General features: G+C 59.3%; 1 protein-coding gene across 1 annotated transcript in view; it reads right to left on the bottom strand.

Moving 5' to 3' along the window:
• The window catches only part of LOC111145465 (laminin subunit gamma-3-like), a gene marked incomplete at its 5' end in the record, with an annotated part of 38241 nt that overhangs the window by 17426 nt on the left and 367 nt on the right, over positions 1 to 20448 (bottom strand). The window contains 10 exons of the mRNA XM_022500361.1: positions 1229 to 1417; positions 3008 to 3226; positions 6260 to 6378; positions 6534 to 6732; positions 8102 to 8212; positions 10610 to 10746; positions 13430 to 13528; positions 15210 to 15327; positions 15436 to 15624; positions 17636 to 17802. Of these exons, the coding sequence (XP_022356069.1) occupies positions 1229 to 1417; positions 3008 to 3226; positions 6260 to 6378; positions 6534 to 6732; positions 8102 to 8212; positions 10610 to 10746; positions 13430 to 13528; positions 15210 to 15327; positions 15436 to 15624; positions 17636 to 17802 (1547 nt within the window). The remainder of the gene's footprint in view (positions 1 to 1228; positions 1418 to 3007; positions 3227 to 6259; positions 6379 to 6533; positions 6733 to 8101; positions 8213 to 10609; positions 10747 to 13429; positions 13529 to 15209; positions 15328 to 15435; positions 15625 to 17635; positions 17803 to 20448) is intronic.

The following is a 20448-nucleotide window of genomic DNA, read 5'->3' as shown; positions in this document are numbered from 1 at the left end:
GTCCCCAAGGTGGGACCTGGCTCTGTCAGGTCTTGGGTCCCCCGCCCTGCCCCTCCCCACTCTGTAGCTGGCTGCAGGGAGCTGCTTCCAGAGTGCTCCCCAGCAAGGCCAGCCTTTGATGGGACAGACGTGATGGGCTGTCCTGAGGCAGCCACAGTCACCACACACGCAATCAGATGTCTGAGAACCTTGGCAACATTATGTCAAAACAAGCCAGACACAGAAGGACAAACACTGGAGGGTTCCACTCACGTGAGGTCCCTGGAAGGGTCAAATGCAAAGAGACAGGAAGTAGGACGGTGCCTACGGGAGGGGGGCGGTGGGGGCTGCTTAATGGGGAGAGTCTCTGGGAAGATGAATTAGTTCTGGGGACAGACGGTGGGGATGGCAGGACAGCCGGGAATGTGCTTCACGCCGCCAAAGCGTACGCTCACGTGTGGCTGAACTGAGACTTTGTGTTATACCCTTTTGGCCGTCATTTAAAACATTATTAATGGGATATACAAAAAGAAAACACCAACCGCTGAGTTGTATGCTTAGAGTGGGCGAATTGTCAGGTACACAGAGATGATATCTCAAAAGAGCTGTTAAAAAGAATCAGTTGTCGAGGGTGGCCCCGGGTCCTGGAGCAGGCGCTGGGGGACCTTCTGCCTCATAGGACATCTGGCAACGTGTTTTAAAAACTGAAAGTTTGGGGTTCCTGGGGGGCTCGGTTGGTGAAGCATCTGCCTTCAGCTCAGGTCATGATCCCGGGATTCCTGGGATCAAGTTCCGTGTCAGGTCCCTGCTCAGCAGGGAGCCTGCTTCTCCCTCTGCCTCTGCCTGCTGCTCCCCCTGCTTGTGCTCTCTGTCTCTCTCTCGCGCTGACAAATAAATAAATAAAAATAATAAAAGCTCAGAGTTTAATCGGAGGTTTTCTACCTTCACTGTGTGTCAGATTAGCCAGAGCACCTGTCATGCATGTGGATTCTTAGGGCCCATCTCGAGCTACCAGATCAGGCTCTATAGGGCCAGGGCTCAGACAGGGATTTTCAAAAACTCTCCTGGATATGCTTAATTGCTCCAGTTCTGCCAGGAGCCCACAGCAGCCTGGGGCCTTGGCCATGGCCCCAGAGGTCAGGCCTGCCACTCCTAAGCTAGGCCCTCCCCCATCTGTCACGCTCCGAACCCAGGACCCCACTCCTGGAGCCCAGGACAGAGGCAGGGCCCCAGGGTGCGAGCCACTCACCTCTCTGGCCCAGGGGGCAGCGGGTACACACCACTTCACTGCTCTCTGGGATGGCTGTGCAGGCCGACCCTCCGGGGCACGGACAGGGCTGGCAGTCGTCGGCCTGGCCTGCGAAGGGGTTGCCATAGAAACCTGGCAAGCAGCGCTCACAGGAGGGGCCCTCGGTGTGATGGCCGCACTGGCAGATCCCTGAGGGGCAAGACAAGCACCTGGTGACGAGACCACCTGAGCCCAGAAGGCTCCAGAGACGGGGGCGTCTTGGTCACAAGATGGTCACAGAGGTCACAGAGCACAACCCCAGCAGAACTGGGGTGGAAACCTTCTAAGTGGGGGGCAGCACAGCCTGGGGAGAAAAGGTCTACCACTTACTGACCATGTGGAGCTGGGAAACCCATCTAACACCTGCTGCCTCAGTGTTCACCCCTGCAAGATGGACACAACAGGGGCTCTGGCCTTGGGAGTTTTCGTCCGCGGACGGCCAGAGTGCCCCGCACAGTCGCTGGCTCAGAGTGACCTGGGCTGTGATCGGTGGTATCCTGCATTCCAGCACCTATCAGCGAACCAATAGATGGCCCACCCACGTCTGCACTCATGCTTTTCCTGCCCTTACTCTGTGTTCTCTGAACCTCGGGGGCCAAAAGCAAGAGTGACGCAGACCCAGGAGTCTGTTCCTGACAGGACTTTGCAAGGACACTCCCCATGTATGGGGTCTGCAGGTTCCAGGAGGTAGCCTGGTCTCATGGAACAGACCCCTGCCCACTGGCTGGTCATGCTGGGGGGGGTGTGCAAACCCCCCTTCTCCAGCACCTGCAGTCTGCTCAGAGACTACCCTGGGGAAGGGAGGCTCGGCGGCCAGGGACCGAAGGAGAGTGTGGCTGAGAGGGGCTCAGTGATGCAAGACCCCCACTTCCAGGAGGCCCGGCACCACCCCGGGGGCAAAGGGGGGTAGTGGGGCACAGAGGGAACTCAGGATGGACAATCCAGGGGGCACCATCATGGCCGCGCTGCTTTCTGGGGGCCCTGCCTTGGCCCAGACCCAAGTGCTCACTCCTCTTTCTATCCAGTGTGAGCAGCAGTGGCTGCTCTGCCCATCAGCCAGGTGAGGACTCGCCCACATAGGGCAGCAGGTCATGGCGCGGCTGAGGGCTCTGACGGGTGACAGACCGGCCGTGCCAAGCTCCTCAGCAGGGGCTGCCTAGAGCAGTGCAGGGCAGGATGGGGGGCTCGTCGGGGCTCGGTTAGCGATTCCTGCCACGGCAAACCATGGGAGGACGCCCCTCGTATGCGGCATGTGCCTGTCCCCGCTCGCTCATCTGCTGATTCCCAGGCTGCGGTCCTTTGTAGTCTCCGGCACAATCATTTCCCTTCTCAGAGAGCCCCCCTCACCTGCTCCAGGACAGCATCGGGGCACAGACCCTCCCACTTCCGGGGTGAGAGGCCCCGTGTGTGGAGAGAGACCCCCATCCGGCACCTCCTGCGAGGCGACCTTGGTCGAGGGCTCCCTCGCGCTTCCTCCTACAGGTGCGGCTCTGGCAGTGAACCTGTGGCAGGAGCAGCTCTGCCACCTACCTGCAGAGCGGCCTCCCTGCACGCTGGGTCCCTCGCCTGTAAGACGGGACGCATATAGAAAGGTCTCGGGACATGGAGGACCCTGATGACACCATCTCGTGAGTCCCGCTCTTGGCGATGGCTCGTGTATGCACAGAGCTGACCCTGATCAGGTCGTCGGCTGCGCCGGGAGTCGCCCCAGGGCCCTATGGATGGGGTGCTAGGACTCACCTGTGTGGGGATCACAGGTGCCGTGCTGGTTGCAGGTGCAGGGGACACAGTCGGTATAGGGACCCCCCAGTGGGATCTCCCTCTTGTACCCTGGAGCACAGGACTCACAGAACTGGCCTGTGTACCCCTTGGGACACGAGCAGGTCTCCACCCACGAGGCTGGGGGAGAGAGCCCCCGCTGGGCGGATGTGAGCCGGACCTCGGTCAGGAACACCTGGCCTGCAGAAGGACGATAGAGAGGAAGAGGGTTATAGGCACATGTTTCCCCCCTGAGATCTTCCTGTTCACATACGTAATAGGCAGAGGGTCACTGACCCACATACGGAAAGGCGGTCTATGAGTCAATTGCAATTAAAAAAAAAAAAAAGAAGAAGAAAGAAAAGGGCAAAGGAAAAATAAGGTGATTTTCAGAGCAAAAAATGGATATGGCTGGGAATTTAATGAAAGACGTTCATTCTCACAGGTTATTAAAGATATGTAAATTTAAACGACGAGGATACCATTCACGACTCTCAGCTTGGTAAGCATCGGAAGATCAATGACAGGAGGGGCTCCTGGTGGCTCAGCCAGCTAAGCATCTGACTTCGGCTCAGGTCATGATCTCGGGGTCCTGGGATCGAGCCCCGTGAGCCCCACATCGGGCTCCACACTCAGTGAGTCCGCTTCTCCCTCTCCTTCTGCTGTTCCCCCCTGCTCATGCTTGCTCTCTCTCAAAATAAATAAAATCCTTCACAAAAATAAAGATCAACGACAGGGAGAGATGGTGCAGAAAACAACTAGAATCTTGGGGCAAAATATAACAATAACGATCCATCAACACTGGAGAAGGACCAGAGCGGGCAGACAAGGGAGGAGGGTGGGCACGTGCCCTGAGAACATAGATGGGTGCCGCCTCTCTGCAGGAAAATCTGGCAGCGGATATCAAAACTGAAAATGTGCCCTCTTTGACCTAAGACAGAACATTTCTCTTTTGAGGAATCGATGCTACGAGACAGACTTGCACAAGGAGATAAAGACCTTTCCATGGAGCTCTTCCCTGTCCTCTGCCGTGCTGTGCGCACAGTGAAAACCAGAACCCACTTCAATGTCTAGGGATGAGGGGATGGTTGAACTTTGCGGAGCATCGATACCACAGAACTATATGCAGCGGCCGGACAGCCAGTCTTTTCTATGTGTAAGACAAGTCACGGCCGCCGGGACCCACTGTTAGCTGTAAAAAGTAAGAGCAGGGAGAGAGATGGCCCAGAACTTCCTCAGTGGGAAGAGGAGGTCTGGGGCTGGGTTTCGGTGGAGAGAGACGGTCGCTATATTCACCTGCCTCTTCGGTTTGCCCTGGCACCCAGCACGGGCCTGGCCCAAGTCGGTGTTCTGTGAACATCTGATAACTGAAGGCTGAGTGGCAGAAATGAAATTCCTGTAAGGAGGCCCAGCACGGTGACCTGGGGAGCAGGGAGGTTTTGGGAAGCGAGGGCAAGGATGGTGAGGGTGAGGCTCCAACGGGAACAAGGGAGCTGAGGCAGGAGGAGCTGGGTTACACCCAAGCCTGGGCTAGAAGGGGCCCTGGAAGTCAAAGTTTCCCAAAAGGAGCCAGTCACCCCCCTAGAAGCAAATCTGTGGCTGTTGTGGTTGTCACAAGGATGGAGAGACCAGGACAGGGCTATCAGACAACTGACATGAGGAGAAACTCCCCCCGTGACCCTCAAAGGTCTGGCTGGGTTCCAAAAGGGGCAGGGAGCCCCTCTGCGAACATGGGAGCCCAGACCCTGACTCCATTTTATTTTATTTATTTTATTTTATTTATTCATTTGACAGAAAGGGAGACACAGCGAGAGAGGGAACACAAGCAGGGGGAGTGGGAGAGGGAGAAGCAGGCTTCCTGCCGAGCGAGGAGCCCGATGTGGGGCTTGATTCCAGGACCCTGAGATCATGACTTGAGCCAAAGGCAGACGCTTAACGATGGAGCCTCCCAGGCGCCCCCCAACTCCATTTTATTTATTATTTTTTTAAAAGATTATTTATTTATTTATTTGATAGAGATCACAAGTAGGCAGAGAGGCAGGCAGAGAGAGAAGGGGAAGCAGGCGCCCCCCCAAGCAGAGAGCCCGATGCGGGGCTCGATCCCAGGACCCTGGGACCATGATCTGAACTGAAGGCAGAGGCCTTAACCCAATGAGCCACCCAGGCGCCCCCCCCCAACTCCATTGTAAACAGAAGCACAAGTAAGTCCGCCTGGGGACGGCCGATCCTGACCTTGGTTTTTATTCTCCCGTCAACCACACACGCCCCCACGTCAGAATTTCCCTGCTCGCCATGCATGCAAACGGCTCCCGGGCTTCGGTTTCTCCCACACGCACACTTATTTGTCCCCCGCAGTGGGGGAAACTCTGATTACCTTCTTCTGTCGCCCAGTGTGGCCGTCTGAGCTCTAACCCTTTGGAAATCAATGATTACTTTCATATGTCACTTACTTTCCTTTTATTTGCTCTGTAGATCACAACCAGGAGACTATATGGGCTTCAAAAAGTTGTATTTAGGTTATAATCTGTCCAAGTTTCCCTTCTGCTCAGTAAAGGGGTGTTTCATGCGAGACACCCCTTCTAAATGGGGGTACTGGAGATGTCCAGTTTAGGCACATACAGGTATGGGTGTGTGTGGGGGAAGAATACATTAAAGAGAGAGGGAGGAGCCAGGACGTCAGAGGACCATCAGGACGATCACCGTGTGAGCAGGGTGAGAAATCCCCCTGGAAGCTGGGTCCTGACCCAGCCCCCACTAGGAGAAGGTTCAGAAGGCAGATCCGCTCCCAGGACAGCTTAGATGCGATACCACCAGCGACCAGCAGGAGGCGCCAATTCAGGGCTCCTCACCTGCACCCCCCCACCCCCGGCCCAGCACCCCCAGAAGCCCCTCGGAGTCCCGCCTTCCGGCAGTGGTGGCCTCGGCCATGACCTGATGAAACCCAACGGTTCTTGGCTGCTTTGTGACCACACACGTCTGTCTCCTGGAGCTGTCCACCCTCGGGCCCCTCACCTGTCCAGTCCCTGCCTCTGACCTCGGAGTCTACCCTCCGGGCCCTTCCCAGTTCCATGACCTTGGGTGAGCATCCAACTCCTCTGACCTTCAGATGTCTTTGTGGTAAAACAGGGGTGGTAACTGTCTGCCGTGGGGAATCGGCAAGGCCAGGCACAAAGGAGCCCTAGGGCCCGGCTGGTTCTGGGGATGGGGTGGGGGGCTGTCCTTATCATTACTGACCAGAAGGGCCTGGGCCGCGGCCGCCAGCCCGGATGCGCAGAGCCGTCAGATTGGCGAGCAGCCGCTGGAAGTGGAAGGGGGGCAGCGGAGGGTCCGCGTCCTCGGAGGTCTCCTGCAACCTGGCAGGGGCGCGGGTCAAACCGGAAGCCGAGGCTGGGGGTAGGGGTAGAGAGGGTGGGAGCCCCAGACCACAGGAGGACCCAAGTGCGCCCAGACCTCAGGGGCCACCCTGACTGCCCATCCCCCACCTCTCCGGACACACCAGGACACTTACCTGAACCTCAGCCTCACCTCCCTGGGCTGGCGGGAGTCTGGGGGCCCGGGGAGGGGGAGGCCGGAGCACCTCAGAGTCAGGGCCAGGCCCGCCCCTTCCAGCCTCAGCTGCACGCGGGGCGGGGAGCCCCCAGGAGGGACCCGGAAGGTCAGTGTGAGCGGCTGTCCGTAGCTGAACCGCTGGTCTCCCAGGAACTTCTCTGAAGACAAGAAGGCTTGTCTTCACTTAATTAGCTTGATTTTAAAGATTATAAGTGTCTACGGTGTATTGATTTTATTGACAATTAAATATTCAGACAAGATAAAGCGACAGCAGGGAGAAAGCCAAAGGCTCCCTGGACAGGAGACGCTGAGGTTAGCTGCCCCCAACCCTCCCCACGCCCCCACAGGCCAGCTTCATGTCCCCATGTCCCTGTAATAACACAGGGACCCATGCCTGGCTTACTGCTCTGCTGTCACTGTCTTGGGCTTGGGTTTTATAAGTGAAGTCTGATGGGACAATGGAGTCTCCGGGGGCAGAGCAGACACACGTGTCATGCACAGTGGTGGCATCCTGCTGTCCCCTTCCCCATTCGTGCTCACAATACCCCACCAGCACATTCTGCTGGCCCCACGCTGGGGGAGCTTAGTGAGGCTCAGAGCACGTACGGGGTAAGCCTGCTGCACATGTGGCCAAGAAGGAGTGCTGACCGCCCCGAGGCCACGCTTCCCACGGGCGTCAGAACATGCTTCAAGCACAGAGAAGGTGGTGGAATCCTAAGAAACACGGAGGACCAGGGGCCCTATCATGGCCTTCAAACTCGGGCTATTTTTCTGTATCTTTCAAGTGCTTCAGCTGAAAACCCCCACGTGGCAGGAAAGGGCCCCTCCCTGCCTGTCTCCCTCCGCACCCCCCGCCCCGCACTCAGCAACCAACCGGAGGCAGAGGGGCTTGGGAGATCGAGGTACGCATCAAGACGTGAAATAAAACTGGTTGAGTCCGTCCACCTGCCTTGCCCACCACACTGTGCCCAGTGCCCAGCGCCCAGTGCAGGACCCAGCAAATACCTCTTAAGCAAAAAACTACTTTTTCTTAAGCCTGTCAACAAAGCAGCCACGGAGTAGAGTGTGTTTTGTGCTCTCTGGCCTCTGAGCTTGGAGCACCCGTCCCCGGACTGGGGTCCTGTGACTTTCGCTTCCTCCCAGGTGCCGTGTCCACAGAGCAAGCCAGACATCGGGGCACCATCGCTCTGACCCTTCTTGGAGAGGGAGGTCAAGGGCAGGACTGGGGCGGGGGAGCCAGTGGACCCGGAATCTGGCCATAGGAGAGCTAAGAATGGACTCCCGGATCCTGGTTCCAGGTCTGGTAGAGCTCCCAGGAGTCGAAATTTGCCCTACTCAGTGGGGGACGGTTCAGAATAATCTAGAACTTGCTTTTGCAAGAATCCCAGGACCCTGTGCGGAGGGTACCATGGCCTGGTGGGGTGAGAGGCTGATGGGAGGTGTATAGGGATTTCTGGGGCCTGGGGGGGCCTGGTGGCAAGGCCTTGATCAGAAAGCAGCAGTGTGGGGGGGGGGTTTGACACGTACCTGGTAGCGTGAGTTCTTCCTCGTCTTCTGGATTCAGGAGGAGCCCCCTCGGGCTCCATTGGATGGGATGCTCCGGGCCCCCCACACTTCCTCTCCGCCAGCCCTGGGCTCCTGGATGGCAAACGCACACGCACGTGTGGGGCTCTGCAGGGTGGCCTCCATCCCCTCCTTCTTCACACCACCCTTCCCGGGGGGGCCCACAGATGGCTCCCAGAGGCCTGAGCCAGCCTGAAACAACGGACCTGGGGTAGAGACTGTTCTAGAGACAGTGGGGGTTGGGAGGGCGGCGAGAGCCGGCTGGTGCTAGCAGTGGCTCCGTGCTGCCCACAGCCAGCCAGCTCAGACCCTCGCCCCAGAGTCAGGATGGGGGTCTCCGGGAGGGAGGGAGACCCCCGAAACGTGAGAAAGCTGAGGGTCCCAGCTCTGTTTTGGGCAAGGGGAGACCTCTGAGCCTGCCTGGCCCCCTCAGGGGGTCCTGAATACAATAGGAGGGCACAGTCTGGAGACCCCAGCATGGGGCACTGAGCCATCGGGAGGGTCTCTAACAGTACTGGACTTGACCTCATCTTCAGGTCTTCAGAGAAGTTGCTCACCCTGGACCTCACCCTGCCTGTCCTTTGAGAAGCGTGTGTCATTAGCCCCCACTGTGCTGAGGGAGACCACCTGGTTAGGAAGTGGTTAAGCCGGGATGAGAACCCAGACCTTCCCATCCCCTGTCCTGTCCACCCTCCCTTTGGCGATGGCGATACACCAAGTACACCAAGCAGAGTCTGGCACAGAGCAAATGACCTCAAGGGAGCCGCTGGGAAGGGGGGTGGAGGCCCGACCCCCAGGGCACCGGAGGGCTGAGGAGGGCGGGATGAAGGCAAAGGGGTCAAAAAGAGGTCTGTAGCTCCCCAGTGCTAGACTAAGTTCTGCCTCTCACTGGCCGTGTGACCCCGGGCAAGTTACGTCACCTCTCTGAAGCCGGTTCCTTATCTGCAAAACGGGGACAGTGGAGTATTTCTGGCCCTGGCGACAGTTCTCGAAGTTGGTCTGAAGACCCCAGGAGATGCCGGAGACTTTCAGGGGACCCGCGAGCTCCAGCTACCTTCTAGTAACACTGAGATGAAATCTGCATGTTTCATGCTGTGTCTGACACACGGTGGAACTTTCCAGAAACTGCAAGTCATGTGCTATCGCAGCAGACTGAGCTCTACTAATCCAGCCGTAAGGAGATGTGCGAGAGTTGATGAGTGCACTCCCGTTTTCGTCTTTTTGAAAAAGCTCTCTGTTTCACAGGCTCATATCTTTCTGTTACACACTTATTCCAGTCATTTTTAAGTAAATTAATATATGACTATTTTAAAATTACTGTTGTCATTTCTAGTACAGAAAACACCCACGCTAACTACCACGTAAAGCACACTGCTGGGAGGTCCTCAGGTGTTTTCAAGAGCATGAAGGGATGGGGGAGCGAAAAATGTTTGAGACTGTGGCCTCAGGGTCACGGTGAGGTACATGAGATACTGAGACAGACGTGCCAAACCCAGCGCCTGGCTCAACCTGAGAGCAGAAAATGGCTTGGTTCTTAGGATCTATAAAATGAGTCCTGTCTGATGCGGACCTCCTAGACCCCTGCCAGGGGACCGCAAGGCGGGACCCCATCTCCATCCTGCTTTCTGCGCAGTGTCCAGCAGAGGGCGCACTGCCTCCGCGTCTGGGGCACCCAGGGCTGAAAGGGCCTCCTGCCTGGTGGAAATTCAGGAGTGGGGGGGCCTCTGTAGGGCACGGCAGGGGTCCCCATAGGCTCTGATTAAATGCCGAGCTCCATCGCCCTCTAACTCCAAAGACGCACAGGCACACACCCGCCGTTGGGGACCCAGGGCGCCGCGGTACCCCCGGACCCTGTCCCAGACAGAAGGCTGGCAAGGCCGCGGAGAGCAACACTCAGGAGCTGACAAACTGAGTGGCAACCACTGAATTCTGTGACCTGCCTTTTCTGGGCCTCAGCTGTCTCTCCGGTAAAATGGGAATAACAGTACCTACCTTCCTAGGTCCATGGGTTCCATGATATAAAGAGCTCAGCACAGTGCCTGGCACACAGCTGGGGCTCAGTGAATGGAGTCTGGGGACTGAGTGTGAATCCCAGCCCGGGGGGACAGGGAATACGTCAAGGGATTCTTGACACGACTGATTAGGAACTCCCCCACAGGGTCTAAAGGCTGCCACCTACCCAGCTCCCAACCCTGCTGGAGGCTAGGCAGGGAGCCGAGGGGCGCAGGTAGATACGGGGAGCGCTGAAGGGTGCAGAGGACACAACAGTATGGCCTGTCTGTGTGAGCCCAGCGAAGCCTCCCCGGCAGCCTGAGCCTGCCCCCTCTGTCCCACTCCCACCCCAGCCCCTCCCCGCCCCATCCCCCCGCAGGACAGCCCACCCCACAGGCCACCTGACAGCTTGCCCCACCTGGGCGGGGAGCAGGCAGACCCCAGGGAGGTGGCTGTGGGGGGAAGAGAGGCGCTTCCTACCCTGGCGGAGGTTGGAGAGGATGTGGTGCTCCCGAAACTGGGCCGCGGCCGCACACACCTTGGAGTGGCCAAAGCAGAAGCAGCTGGAGCAGCCAGCAGGGTTGTTGCGCTGCAGGCTGAAGGTCCCGGGGCGGCACCTGTAAGGAGCGCAGGCCCCCCAGTGGGGGGCGGTGGCGGTGAGTCAGGGAGGTTCAGGGGATCTCAACTAGGTCAAGGTGAGCCAGCATCACTGGGGAAACTTCAAAAAATATGTGTATAGTTTTCAGATTTACAAGAGTTGCAAAGATCACGCGGGGAGCTCCCGTGGCCTCGTCGCCAGCTTTCCCTAATGTCAACGACTTTGCGAGGGTACACTTAACTGGGCCAGGAAAGTCTTGTTAGTTCACATTATTTACTCAACTCCAGACTTGATTAAGTAAGAACTCTGCCCTTTTCCCACCAATTCTGGTTTTTCTGGCCCAGACCTGACCCGGGACCATGCCGCCTCCTCTGGTCCACGCAGCAATCTTGTCATTCATGACCTTGCCGGTTTTGAAGGGCGTTGGTCAGATGTTTTGTAGAATGCCCCCAGTTCGGGTTTCTCTGATGCAGTCTCATGATTACACTGGGCGCGTGGGTTTGGGGAAGAAATAGAGGCGAAGCGTCCTTCTTGTTACATCGCACTGGGGTCAATGCCGCCCCTGCGCCATCACCAGGAGCGTTAACCTCCACAGCCCGGCCAAGACTGTTGGCCTCCCAGTACACTCCCGCACCACGGAAAGGGCCGCGTTCAGAAGGAAGTCACTAAGGGCAGCCAGAGGCGGCAGGAGTTACGCCCCATCCCCTGGAGGCCGGGGGTGGGGGGTATTAAAGGCTTGTGGATCCACTTTGGGGCCACCACCGTAATTACGAAATATTTTGCGGGGGAGATACCTGGGGCTATGCAAATATCCTGTTTCTCCTGAAAATTCTGCCCACTCAATCAGGTGGCTCTTGCTCACCACGACGGTTACTTTGAGATTCAAACTGATTTCCTATTTCCCCCACTTCCTTCTACATTTATTATTTGGAATCCTTTTGCCGTTCCCATTTGTCCTTTCGTCCTGGTGTTATCTATCCCCCCCGCCCCATCTGTTTGTATTAGTGTGGACTTGCAGGTATCTGTTTGATTCTTTGGGTCATAATCCAATACCGTCATTATTTATTTTGTTGTTCAGACTGGTTCCAACTTTAGGGAGCTCCTCTAGGTCAGGCTTACGTCCTTTTGACACAGAACCCCATCCTGGTTTAGAGTTATTTTCTTTTTGTTTTCATCTGGTTTTGCTTTTAATGAAGCACTTCCTTGCTCTCTGTGATGACCAGACACCCTGGACGCATCTGGCACGGTCCCTGCCCCATTCCCAGAATCAGCTGTTTCTCCGAGGAGCCCTGGAGACACAATCACAGATTCCGGGTCTCCACCTGGGGCCCCACGGAGCCCGCCGGGGCGGAGGAATAATCGGATTCGTCCGAAGCTGTCGATGACCCCTGAGGCCCAGACAGCTCTGAGGAACACATCTCATCAAACCTCCCCATTTCACAAACGGGCAAAGTGAGGCCCAGAGGGAGCACCCCCTCAAGGCGCAAGGCGGGTTGGGGGCAGAATTGTGGGAGAAGGGGTCCGGTTCCCCGACTCCTCTGTTTCCTCCCCTGGGGGATCTCAGCGAAGGAAATCCCGCAGGGAGCCGAGCCCTGACTCCAGGGCCTGCAGGTCACACGTGGACGAGGTGAGGGGGTGGCCTGGGGCTGACCTAGGTGAGTCAAGGCCAGGGCCAGCCACAGCTTTGGGACTGGCTTCTTCTGAATCGGCAGAGACCCGGCACGCCCCGACGAGGGTCGAGTCCACAGTATAGTGCCGTGTCGGGGGCTTCCCACACAGGTCTATGGCCAGAGAATCAAAGAGCCCCAGACAGACCCTGCACTGGCTGCCTCAGAGATCAGAGCCAAGACCAGGAAGAGGAGACGGTGTGCGCCCACAGAGATAAACCCACATTTGTCCGCCAGCCCCCCATGGCTTGGAGCTAGGAGGCCCTCTGAACACACAGAAGAATAAGTTGAAGGACCATGTGATTTGGAAAAGTAATCCTGCCTCGTGAACTTCAGACGCTCCGTTTGTACCTCGAGAGGATGACAAAGGTGGCAAAGAGGCTGGAATCGCAGCTCTGCGGGCGGGAGGCCCCGGGAGCAGGGCCAGGAGGGTTCTGAGGTTATAGTAGGGCTCGTGGGAAAGACTACTGTGCTCCACCGGTGATGTCCACCCGGGGGCGGGGTGAGCGGGGAGGGCACGGCTGGAGTATCAGGGATTTGCCATCCCCGGAGTAGAGAATATCTCCTATCTTTTCTGGTTCTTTCGTTTTCAGATATAAAAGGAAAATGGCTGTCACGGCTTCTAACCATCAGTGGAAGGGGTCCAAGAACAAATGGTGCAGGGCGCCCAGGTGGCTCAGCCGGTCACGCGCCCGACTCTTGGTTTCCGCTCAGGTCCTGATGTCAGCGCCATGAGATCGAGCCCCAGGTCCGGCTCCGTGCTAAGCATGGAGTCTGCGTCAGACTCTCTCTTCCTCTCCCTCTGCCCCTCCCACCCATGCGCTCGCTCTCTCTCTCTAATAAGCAAGTCTTTATAAAAGAGTATAAACAGCGTCAAAACCTTCAGATCACCTCCAGGACGGCAGACCCCATGGTGCCCCAGGAAGAGCACCAGGTGGTGAAGTCACCCAGGTCTGTTCGGACCCTGCCCCAGCTCCTCCACCACGAGCCCTGAAGTCACCCCCAGCAAGCTGAGGGTCGGGTCGGCTCGCCCACCTGTCACACAGGTGGCCTTCCACATTCTCCTTACAGGGGCAGCGTCCGCTGTGGGGGTCACAGGTGCCCAGGCTGCCGGCTTCACTGCAGGCACACGGTCTGCCAAGGAGACAGGACAGCAGGAAAGTATCTGATGAGCAAGCCCAGAGTGAGGACAGCCCATCCTCCTGGGAGGGAAACTTCTCCATCCTTCCCCCTTCCCTAGAGGACCAGGAGGCAGGCTGACCCAAGAGCCCGCCGCCTGGCTTTTACCATTCCCACCTTGCCAAGGAAGCGACCCGCCCACTCTCCTGAAGAGTGAGCCGCCTGCCAACCCACCCACTCCTCCATCTGTACATTCTTCCAACCACCCACTCATGTGTCCGTCCTCCCTGCCTTGAGTGACCCAACCACCCATCCAGGCAGCTCTCCATCCATCCACCCACCCGTCCATCCACCCATCCATCATCTGACAGGACATGGTTCCTGCTCTCACAGAGTCTATAGTCAACTGAATAGGGACAAGCAAACAGGTAGCTACTGTGATTTGATAAGTTCTAAGAGGAAATATGAGAGGCCGTACGTGCACCAAGGAGGTTGCAGTGAAGGATCAGAGAACAGGTAGAGGGAAGACTCCCTGGGGAAGTGGTACCTGGGCCGAGAACTGTAGAAAGTGGAAGGGTTTGCTAGACACAGGCGGGGAGAGGCAGGGCGCTGCAGGGAGAAGGGTACCTGGGGTAGGAGCACATACAAAGGCCCAGAGGCCAGAGAAACCCCGGGAGCACATGTGAGTTCCGGCCTCATGCCCAGAGCTGTGCCTAGACCCACTGAGTATTCCGTGAGGCATCCAGGAGCCCCCATCCGACCCCGATGCATTTCCACTGCGTCTCAAATACACAAAGAGCCTGTTGTAACCAAAGCCAAGTTCATTTAAAAGTGTTTCAGAGTTTCTAAGAGCCTCATGTTGTCGGTCACGCAAGTTTCTCAATCAGGTGATCGAGTTAGATGAGCGTGTTAAAGCCTCCTTCCGAGGTCTGGGCCGCAGGAGCCCCTGCCTGTCTCTCTCCCCTTGCACGCCCCACCCGTACTGCACACTAGCCTCTCCCTGTGTCGTGCTCCCCGTGTCACGAATGGCCTCCCTCCGCCCAGGGACCTGGAGGCTCAGCAGTCACCCCTGCTTCCTCTTCTGTTCCCTGGTGACCACCTCCTGCCAACTCTGCCTTCCAAGGGGCTCTGGAATCTGTCCTGTTCTCTGCCCCTCCGTGCTCAAACGCTTGTGCGAGCTGCCACGTCTCCCAGCCGTTCCAGCTGCAGCCTCTACCCTGGCCGCCACCCTCATCCCGCTGCTGCCTCACGCCCGTCCAAAGCTCCTCCTGAGGCCTCGAGGCCCCACCGGACCCTCCTCTTCCGTGCACCCTTCTGCCCTGCAGCCCCTGCTCATCCACACTGACCTTCGCCTTCCATTTGCCTCTGAGCATTTGCATGCGCTCTTCCTCCGCCTGGAACACCAGGCCCTCTGCCGTCTTTCGGCAGTGCTCCCACTAGAACTCGGTGCCTCTCATGCGAAGCCTGCCCTTGACCGCTGAGGCCAGCCGGGCTGCCACGGGACTCATGCCCTGTCTCACATCCTCTGGGAACAAGGTGTCTCTAGATCCCTTGAGATGGGCTCCAGAATAATAAGATGGAATGACGGATAGAAGGATGGAAGGAAGGTGGGAAGGACAGCTACCACCCATCCCTCCCGCCTCCTGGCTTTCATTCCCAGTCCACCACCTGCGCCCCACACAGCCGGCCGCCTCACCTGCAGCCTCCGTCGCTGAGCGCGTGGAACCCAGGCCGGCAGCGGTCACACTTCCAGCCCGTCACCGTGGGCTTGCAGACGCAGGTGCCCGAGGCATCACACTGAAGGTGCAAGGAGCCTGGGGGAGGAAGGGCACAGGGCAGCGGGGACCCGATCGGGGCAGGGGTGGGGCGGGGGCCGGGCGGCGGGGGCCCGATCGGGGCAGGGGTGGGGCGGGGGCTGCTACCTGCCGGGTGGCAGTCGCAGGGCTGGCACGGCGTCCGGGGGCTCCAGCGGTAGAAGTCCTCCTGGCAGTGCTCGCAGTGTGGCCCGGCTGTGTGGTCCCGGCAGCGGAGGCAGCGCCCGCCGTGGCCCGTGCTGCGGAAGAGCTCCCGGTCGAACACACACTCGTCCGAGTGGCCGCTGCAGTTACAGGCTGCGGGCAGGGGGTGGGGGGCGGCACGTGAGGGGCCGGGGGTCTGGGCCAATCGGCCTCCTGGTGATGCAGGAGCCGGCAGCTCCAGGGCCCGGGTGAAGGGCAGGCCCAGCATGACCAAGGACACGGAGAGCAGCGACCCATCTTCCCCAACAGGACTCTCAAGAGCGAAGGGGGCACCACGACCCAGGGCCCTCCCAGGCAAGCCCGACGCCCCGTCCGCACGCACAGACCACGGAGGGCCACCTTTGGAGCAGCAGTGTGGCTCGCTCCAAGCTGTCTTGTGGGCCCTCCCAGCCCTACGAGAGCTGCGAGTTGCATGGCTCTGGCTCCTAGGGACCGCGAGGCCATTCAGATGCGTGGAATACAGGCCACGCCTCCTTCACTCATTAATTCATTAAGAAAGGAGGGCGCGCTAGGGACGGCTCAGGCCATCTCGGGGGGAGACCCACGCGGGCGGGCCGGCGGGCAGGACAGCACTGCCCACGGTTTGGCAGCACGCAGCGCGCAAGCGAAAACCCCGCAGGTGGGCAGAGCCGCAGGGAGGCCCTGGGAGCTGAAGGAGGGAGAGGACTGGGCGTCCTCAGGGCGGGGGCGGTCCCAGGCAGGAATGAGGGCCAGAGAAGATCCACCCAGTGCTGCAGGAAGCGGGTGGGGTGGGGTGGTGGCTGTCAGGTCACGTGACGGGCAGACCATGGGACAGGGTAGGGAGGTGCGGGGGCCGCTATGGGGTCAAGAGGTCAGCAGAGCCTGATCCAGGGAGGCCGGGCAGCCATGGTCAGCGGACTTCACCTTGGAGCAAGGCAGGCTCTGGGAGGGTCACCCAGGGTCTGGGTGTAACTGGGCTGGCACTTCGGCAAGGGCCTCGGGCTGCGGGCGGAGCTGGGCTGGGGGCTGGTGAGCAGGGGGGGGGGGCTTCAGGCCCGGAGGAGGGGTGACGGGGCTGGGACCAAGGCATAGACTGCATAGAAGGACAGGCAGCCCGAGAGGAGAGGATGAGGCTGAGCTTGGGGTTGTGGGGAGGGGGGCGAGGGGTCAGGCATGGAGCTCCAGCTTCCGGGCTGGTGGCGGAGAGGACAGAGATGTGACCACTGGGAGAGAACATGGCAGGAGACATGGTCTGGCTTTCTGTGTCCCGACCGTGGAGACAGCCTCAGGCTCAGAATGGGTGAGCCAGCCAGCCCGCCTCTTTGGCCCCAGGGAGGACTTCCTGGGGGAGGCAGACCAGAGAGGGCAACAGAACCCCAAGAGGGCCATGGTGGCTGTGGGAAGCCCCTGCAGACAGCGCCATCCTGTTTACAGAACAGGCTGTCCTCTCCCGGCCCCTGCTCTGGCCGCCAGCAGCCCGGGCCCATTTCCAGGGTGGGCCCAGAGGCCAAGCTGTCAGGACAGCCGCAGGTGAACACACCCCTCCCGCCACCAGCTGTGACCCGGCGCCCAGCAATGGGTCAGCTACACATGGGGAGCCCAAAGAAGTTCGGGTGACTCTCTGGGGGACAGGGCAGGGCTTGGAGCCTGGGGGAAGCTGGGGTGGGGGCTGGGACGGGCGGTGATGGACGGTCCCAAACCCGCTGTGTGCAGTCCCACGTCCCCAGGGAAGGTACGCTGGCACCATCGTCTCCAGCCTGTCTCTGAGGTTTGGTGGTCAAAGCCACATCACATGGGGATCTTGTCTTCAAAGGCTGCCTGGGGGGCCGTGGGAGAGGCTGGGTGGGCAGGTCAGAGTCCCCCAGGACCTGGGGCCTTCTATTCTGGCTTTGATTAGCAGCTGCGGTTGGAATCATTGAAACAAAGAACAGTGGGGGGGCCTTCCCAGATGCCTCCTTGACATCGCGGGACTGGTCTGGGGGGCGCTTTGTAGGGGCAAGGCGGAGGAATACACGCCCCTTCCTGCTCTCCCCTTGCCCCTCCTCGGCCCTGCAGCAACGGGGTGGGGGGTGCGGCAGGAGCAGCCCCCACTGCCAGGTCTCAGGGACTCGGCCCCTGGGGCCCAGAGCCCTGAGACACTCACGCACACACTCGTTGGCGGCCTCAGCCGTGCCGCGGGCCCACGGGCGGTCCTGGAAGAAGGGCAGGCAGCGCTCGCAGTCGGTGCCTGTGGTGTTGTGCTGGCACCGGCAGGCCAGGCGGCCTGCCGCATCAGGACCACACTCACTGGCATGCCCGTTGCACTTGCACCTGGGGGAACACGGAGATCGGATCCAGAGACTGGGGAAGGCACCGTCAGAGGAGGGGCTCACTGCCAGGCAGCCCAATTGGACCATTCAGTGACGGGGCTACAGGGAAGCCCTATTATGCGCCTGGGTCAATGGGAACAGAGAGCGGGCTGCGTTGTGCTATTCTGAGCTCCGCCTGTGGACAAACGCACTGCATCTTCGTGAGCCCACTAATATACCCATTTCACAGATGGGAGAACTGAGGCACATGCAGGCTGCCCTGGGCCAGCTGTTAGGAATGGCAAAGTTTGCGAGGCTGCTGCTGAAGGAGTCCTAGCCCAGACAGACCCAGAAAGAGGTCATCCCAGTGTCCCAGGTGGAGGCAGGGGTGGAGGAAGGGGGCAGCTGGTCCGCACTCCTCCTTGATGTCTAAAGGGGCGAGAAAGTGGTTGCTCCTTACGGAGGACAGCCCCCGACTCAAGTCCCTGGTGAATCTGTGCCTCTGTACGGCCCCTGGGGACCATTTCCCACCGCATCCACCTTCCCGCGGTGACAGGAGACCGGCAGAACTGGGCAGACACAAGTGAGCCCATGGGGCCACCACGAGGTCTGAATTCCAGCCTTCCCCTCTGCCCCCCGCCCGGCAGAGCTCATACCTTCCTGCCGCGGCAGGAAGGACCACACCCACCCCCATTTCACAGATGAGGAAACGAAGGTTCAGGCTGAAGTGACAGGTGCTGAGTGGCAGAGCTAGACTCCACACCCTGTTCTGCTCCGTGCAGACCCCACACTCCTGGACACTAGTCTCAGGCTCCTGTAGGCTGCGTTCTGTGCTCTGCCCTTGGCAGACTTTAAGAAATTGCTGACCGCTGCCAGCACCCCCACTGTCTCCTCTACTTAGGGGACACCGGGTTTAGTAAGGGCACAGGCCATTGTTTTCTCCATGGGAGCCACGGGTAGGCAGGGAACACCCCAGCATTTCTGGCAGGGGTGAGGCAGACAGTGGGTAGTCTTGGGAGATAGTGACCCCGGCCTTGGGACAAGGGACCACCCATGTCCCCAGCGAGGTCTGCGAACACCCAGCCTCCCCCATGAAGCCCTCTAACCCCAAGGGAAAGAATGAAATTCTTCCAGGCCACTGTGGGACTCCGGGTGCCGGCCCACCTGCCCCCCAGCCAGTGGCAGGCCTGAGGGTGGTCTGGCTCGGACAGCTGGAGCCCAGATGTCCTCTGGCCCGAAGCCCCCTGACAGCAGGCGCTGGAGTCTGCCACCACCTGCCAACCGTGGAGAGCGCCTCCTCCTGGGTGGTTTGACCCGAACCAAGCGTGGGAGGGGCGGGGGAGGAGGCATGGAGGGGCCCTCACAGACACCCCCACCTCCCCTCCCCTCCAGCCCCAGCCCAGCCTGGAGGGGGCAGACCCGGCGAGTGCAGGCAGCTGGGCCCTACGTTCCCTTCCTGGACCTTTCCACCCCTCTGAACGCCACTCAAATGTCCCTGAATTCCAAAATCACGCCCACAAGCAAGAGGACTTCCCATCCTAGACAGCCTGCGGACCCACGAGCTTCTCCCAGCCTTCCCACCCCCTCCCGCGGCCGTTTCCTAATGCTTTCTGGCTTTTCGCTCCTCTTATCCTTCCCCGTGCGATGTCAGGGGGTTGGAGCCTTTCCAAACCCTGTCACTACTCTGGCCAAATCCTTCCAAGGCTCCCCACTGCCTGTGGGTCCTGAATGAACTTGGTCCACGGTCCTGACCATCTTCTAGCCTTGTCTTTGGAAGAGGCACACACACCGGCCCTTCTGCCCAGGATGCTGGCCTCCTCCCACCCGGGCTGGGCCGCCGTCTGCAGAGCAGTCTCCCTGACAGGCCCCATCCTTGTTATTCTGCCGTGCGTGGACATGTTCGCTGGAGAGTGAGCCACCCCCTTGGGGTTGGGGCGGGAATGCCTGTCTTCCTCTTTACTTTCCAAGATGGAAGCCCCCGAGCGTTCCTGCTGAAGATCCCGTGTGTGCCCGCCCTGGTTCCACAGCCCGCCGTGTGTGCCCGCCGTGTGTGCCCGGGACCCGCAGCCACAGGGGAGCCAGCACCGGGGGTCCAGACAGCAGGAACTGGCAGTTCCCACAGGAGAGAGGAAACACGACCCCTGCTCCCTTGGGGCCCCTTCCAAGGAGTTGGCTGTGGGGCTTTGGGGTGGCCTGGGCCATTCGTCTGCACGGAGGTACCTCCAAGTCTTATTTAAAACGTCCGGGTCCCCATGAAGCCCGATCACACCCAAGATTAGAAGGAGACTGGGGCAGGAGCGGGGTGGACAGGCTTCACAGTCTGTGACATCAGGAGGGCTGGCCGGAGAGGGGAAGCTCTGGAAGCTTCCAGACCTGCAGCGGTGTGTGGTCACCCCGAACCAGCTCGGCTTGGAAAGAAAAAGAAGGAAGGAGGGAAGGGAAAGGAACAGAAGAGAAGGGATAAAGGATGAGGAAGGAAGGAAGGAAAAATGGAAGGAAGGAGGGAAAGTAGAAAGGGAGGTAGGAAGGGAGGGAGGGAGGGAGCAGGGAAGGAGGGAGGGAGGAGAAAGGGGAAAGGCTAGGACCTCCAGGCCGAGAGATCAGCGGGTGCGAAGGTCTGAAGGTCTCGTGTCACGCCAGGTGGTGGAAGCACTGGTGGAAACACAGC

The sequence above is a fragment of the Enhydra lutris genome, unplaced genomic scaffold, assembly GCF_002288905.1.
Source record: "Enhydra lutris kenyoni isolate GAN:26980312 unplaced genomic scaffold, ASM228890v2 scaffoldscaffold13, whole genome shotgun sequence".
Classification (NCBI taxonomy): Eukaryota; Metazoa; Chordata; class Mammalia; order Carnivora; family Mustelidae; genus Enhydra; species Enhydra lutris.
Note: the sequence above shows the minus strand (reverse complement) of the source record. Positions and strands in the feature narration are given on the sequence as shown.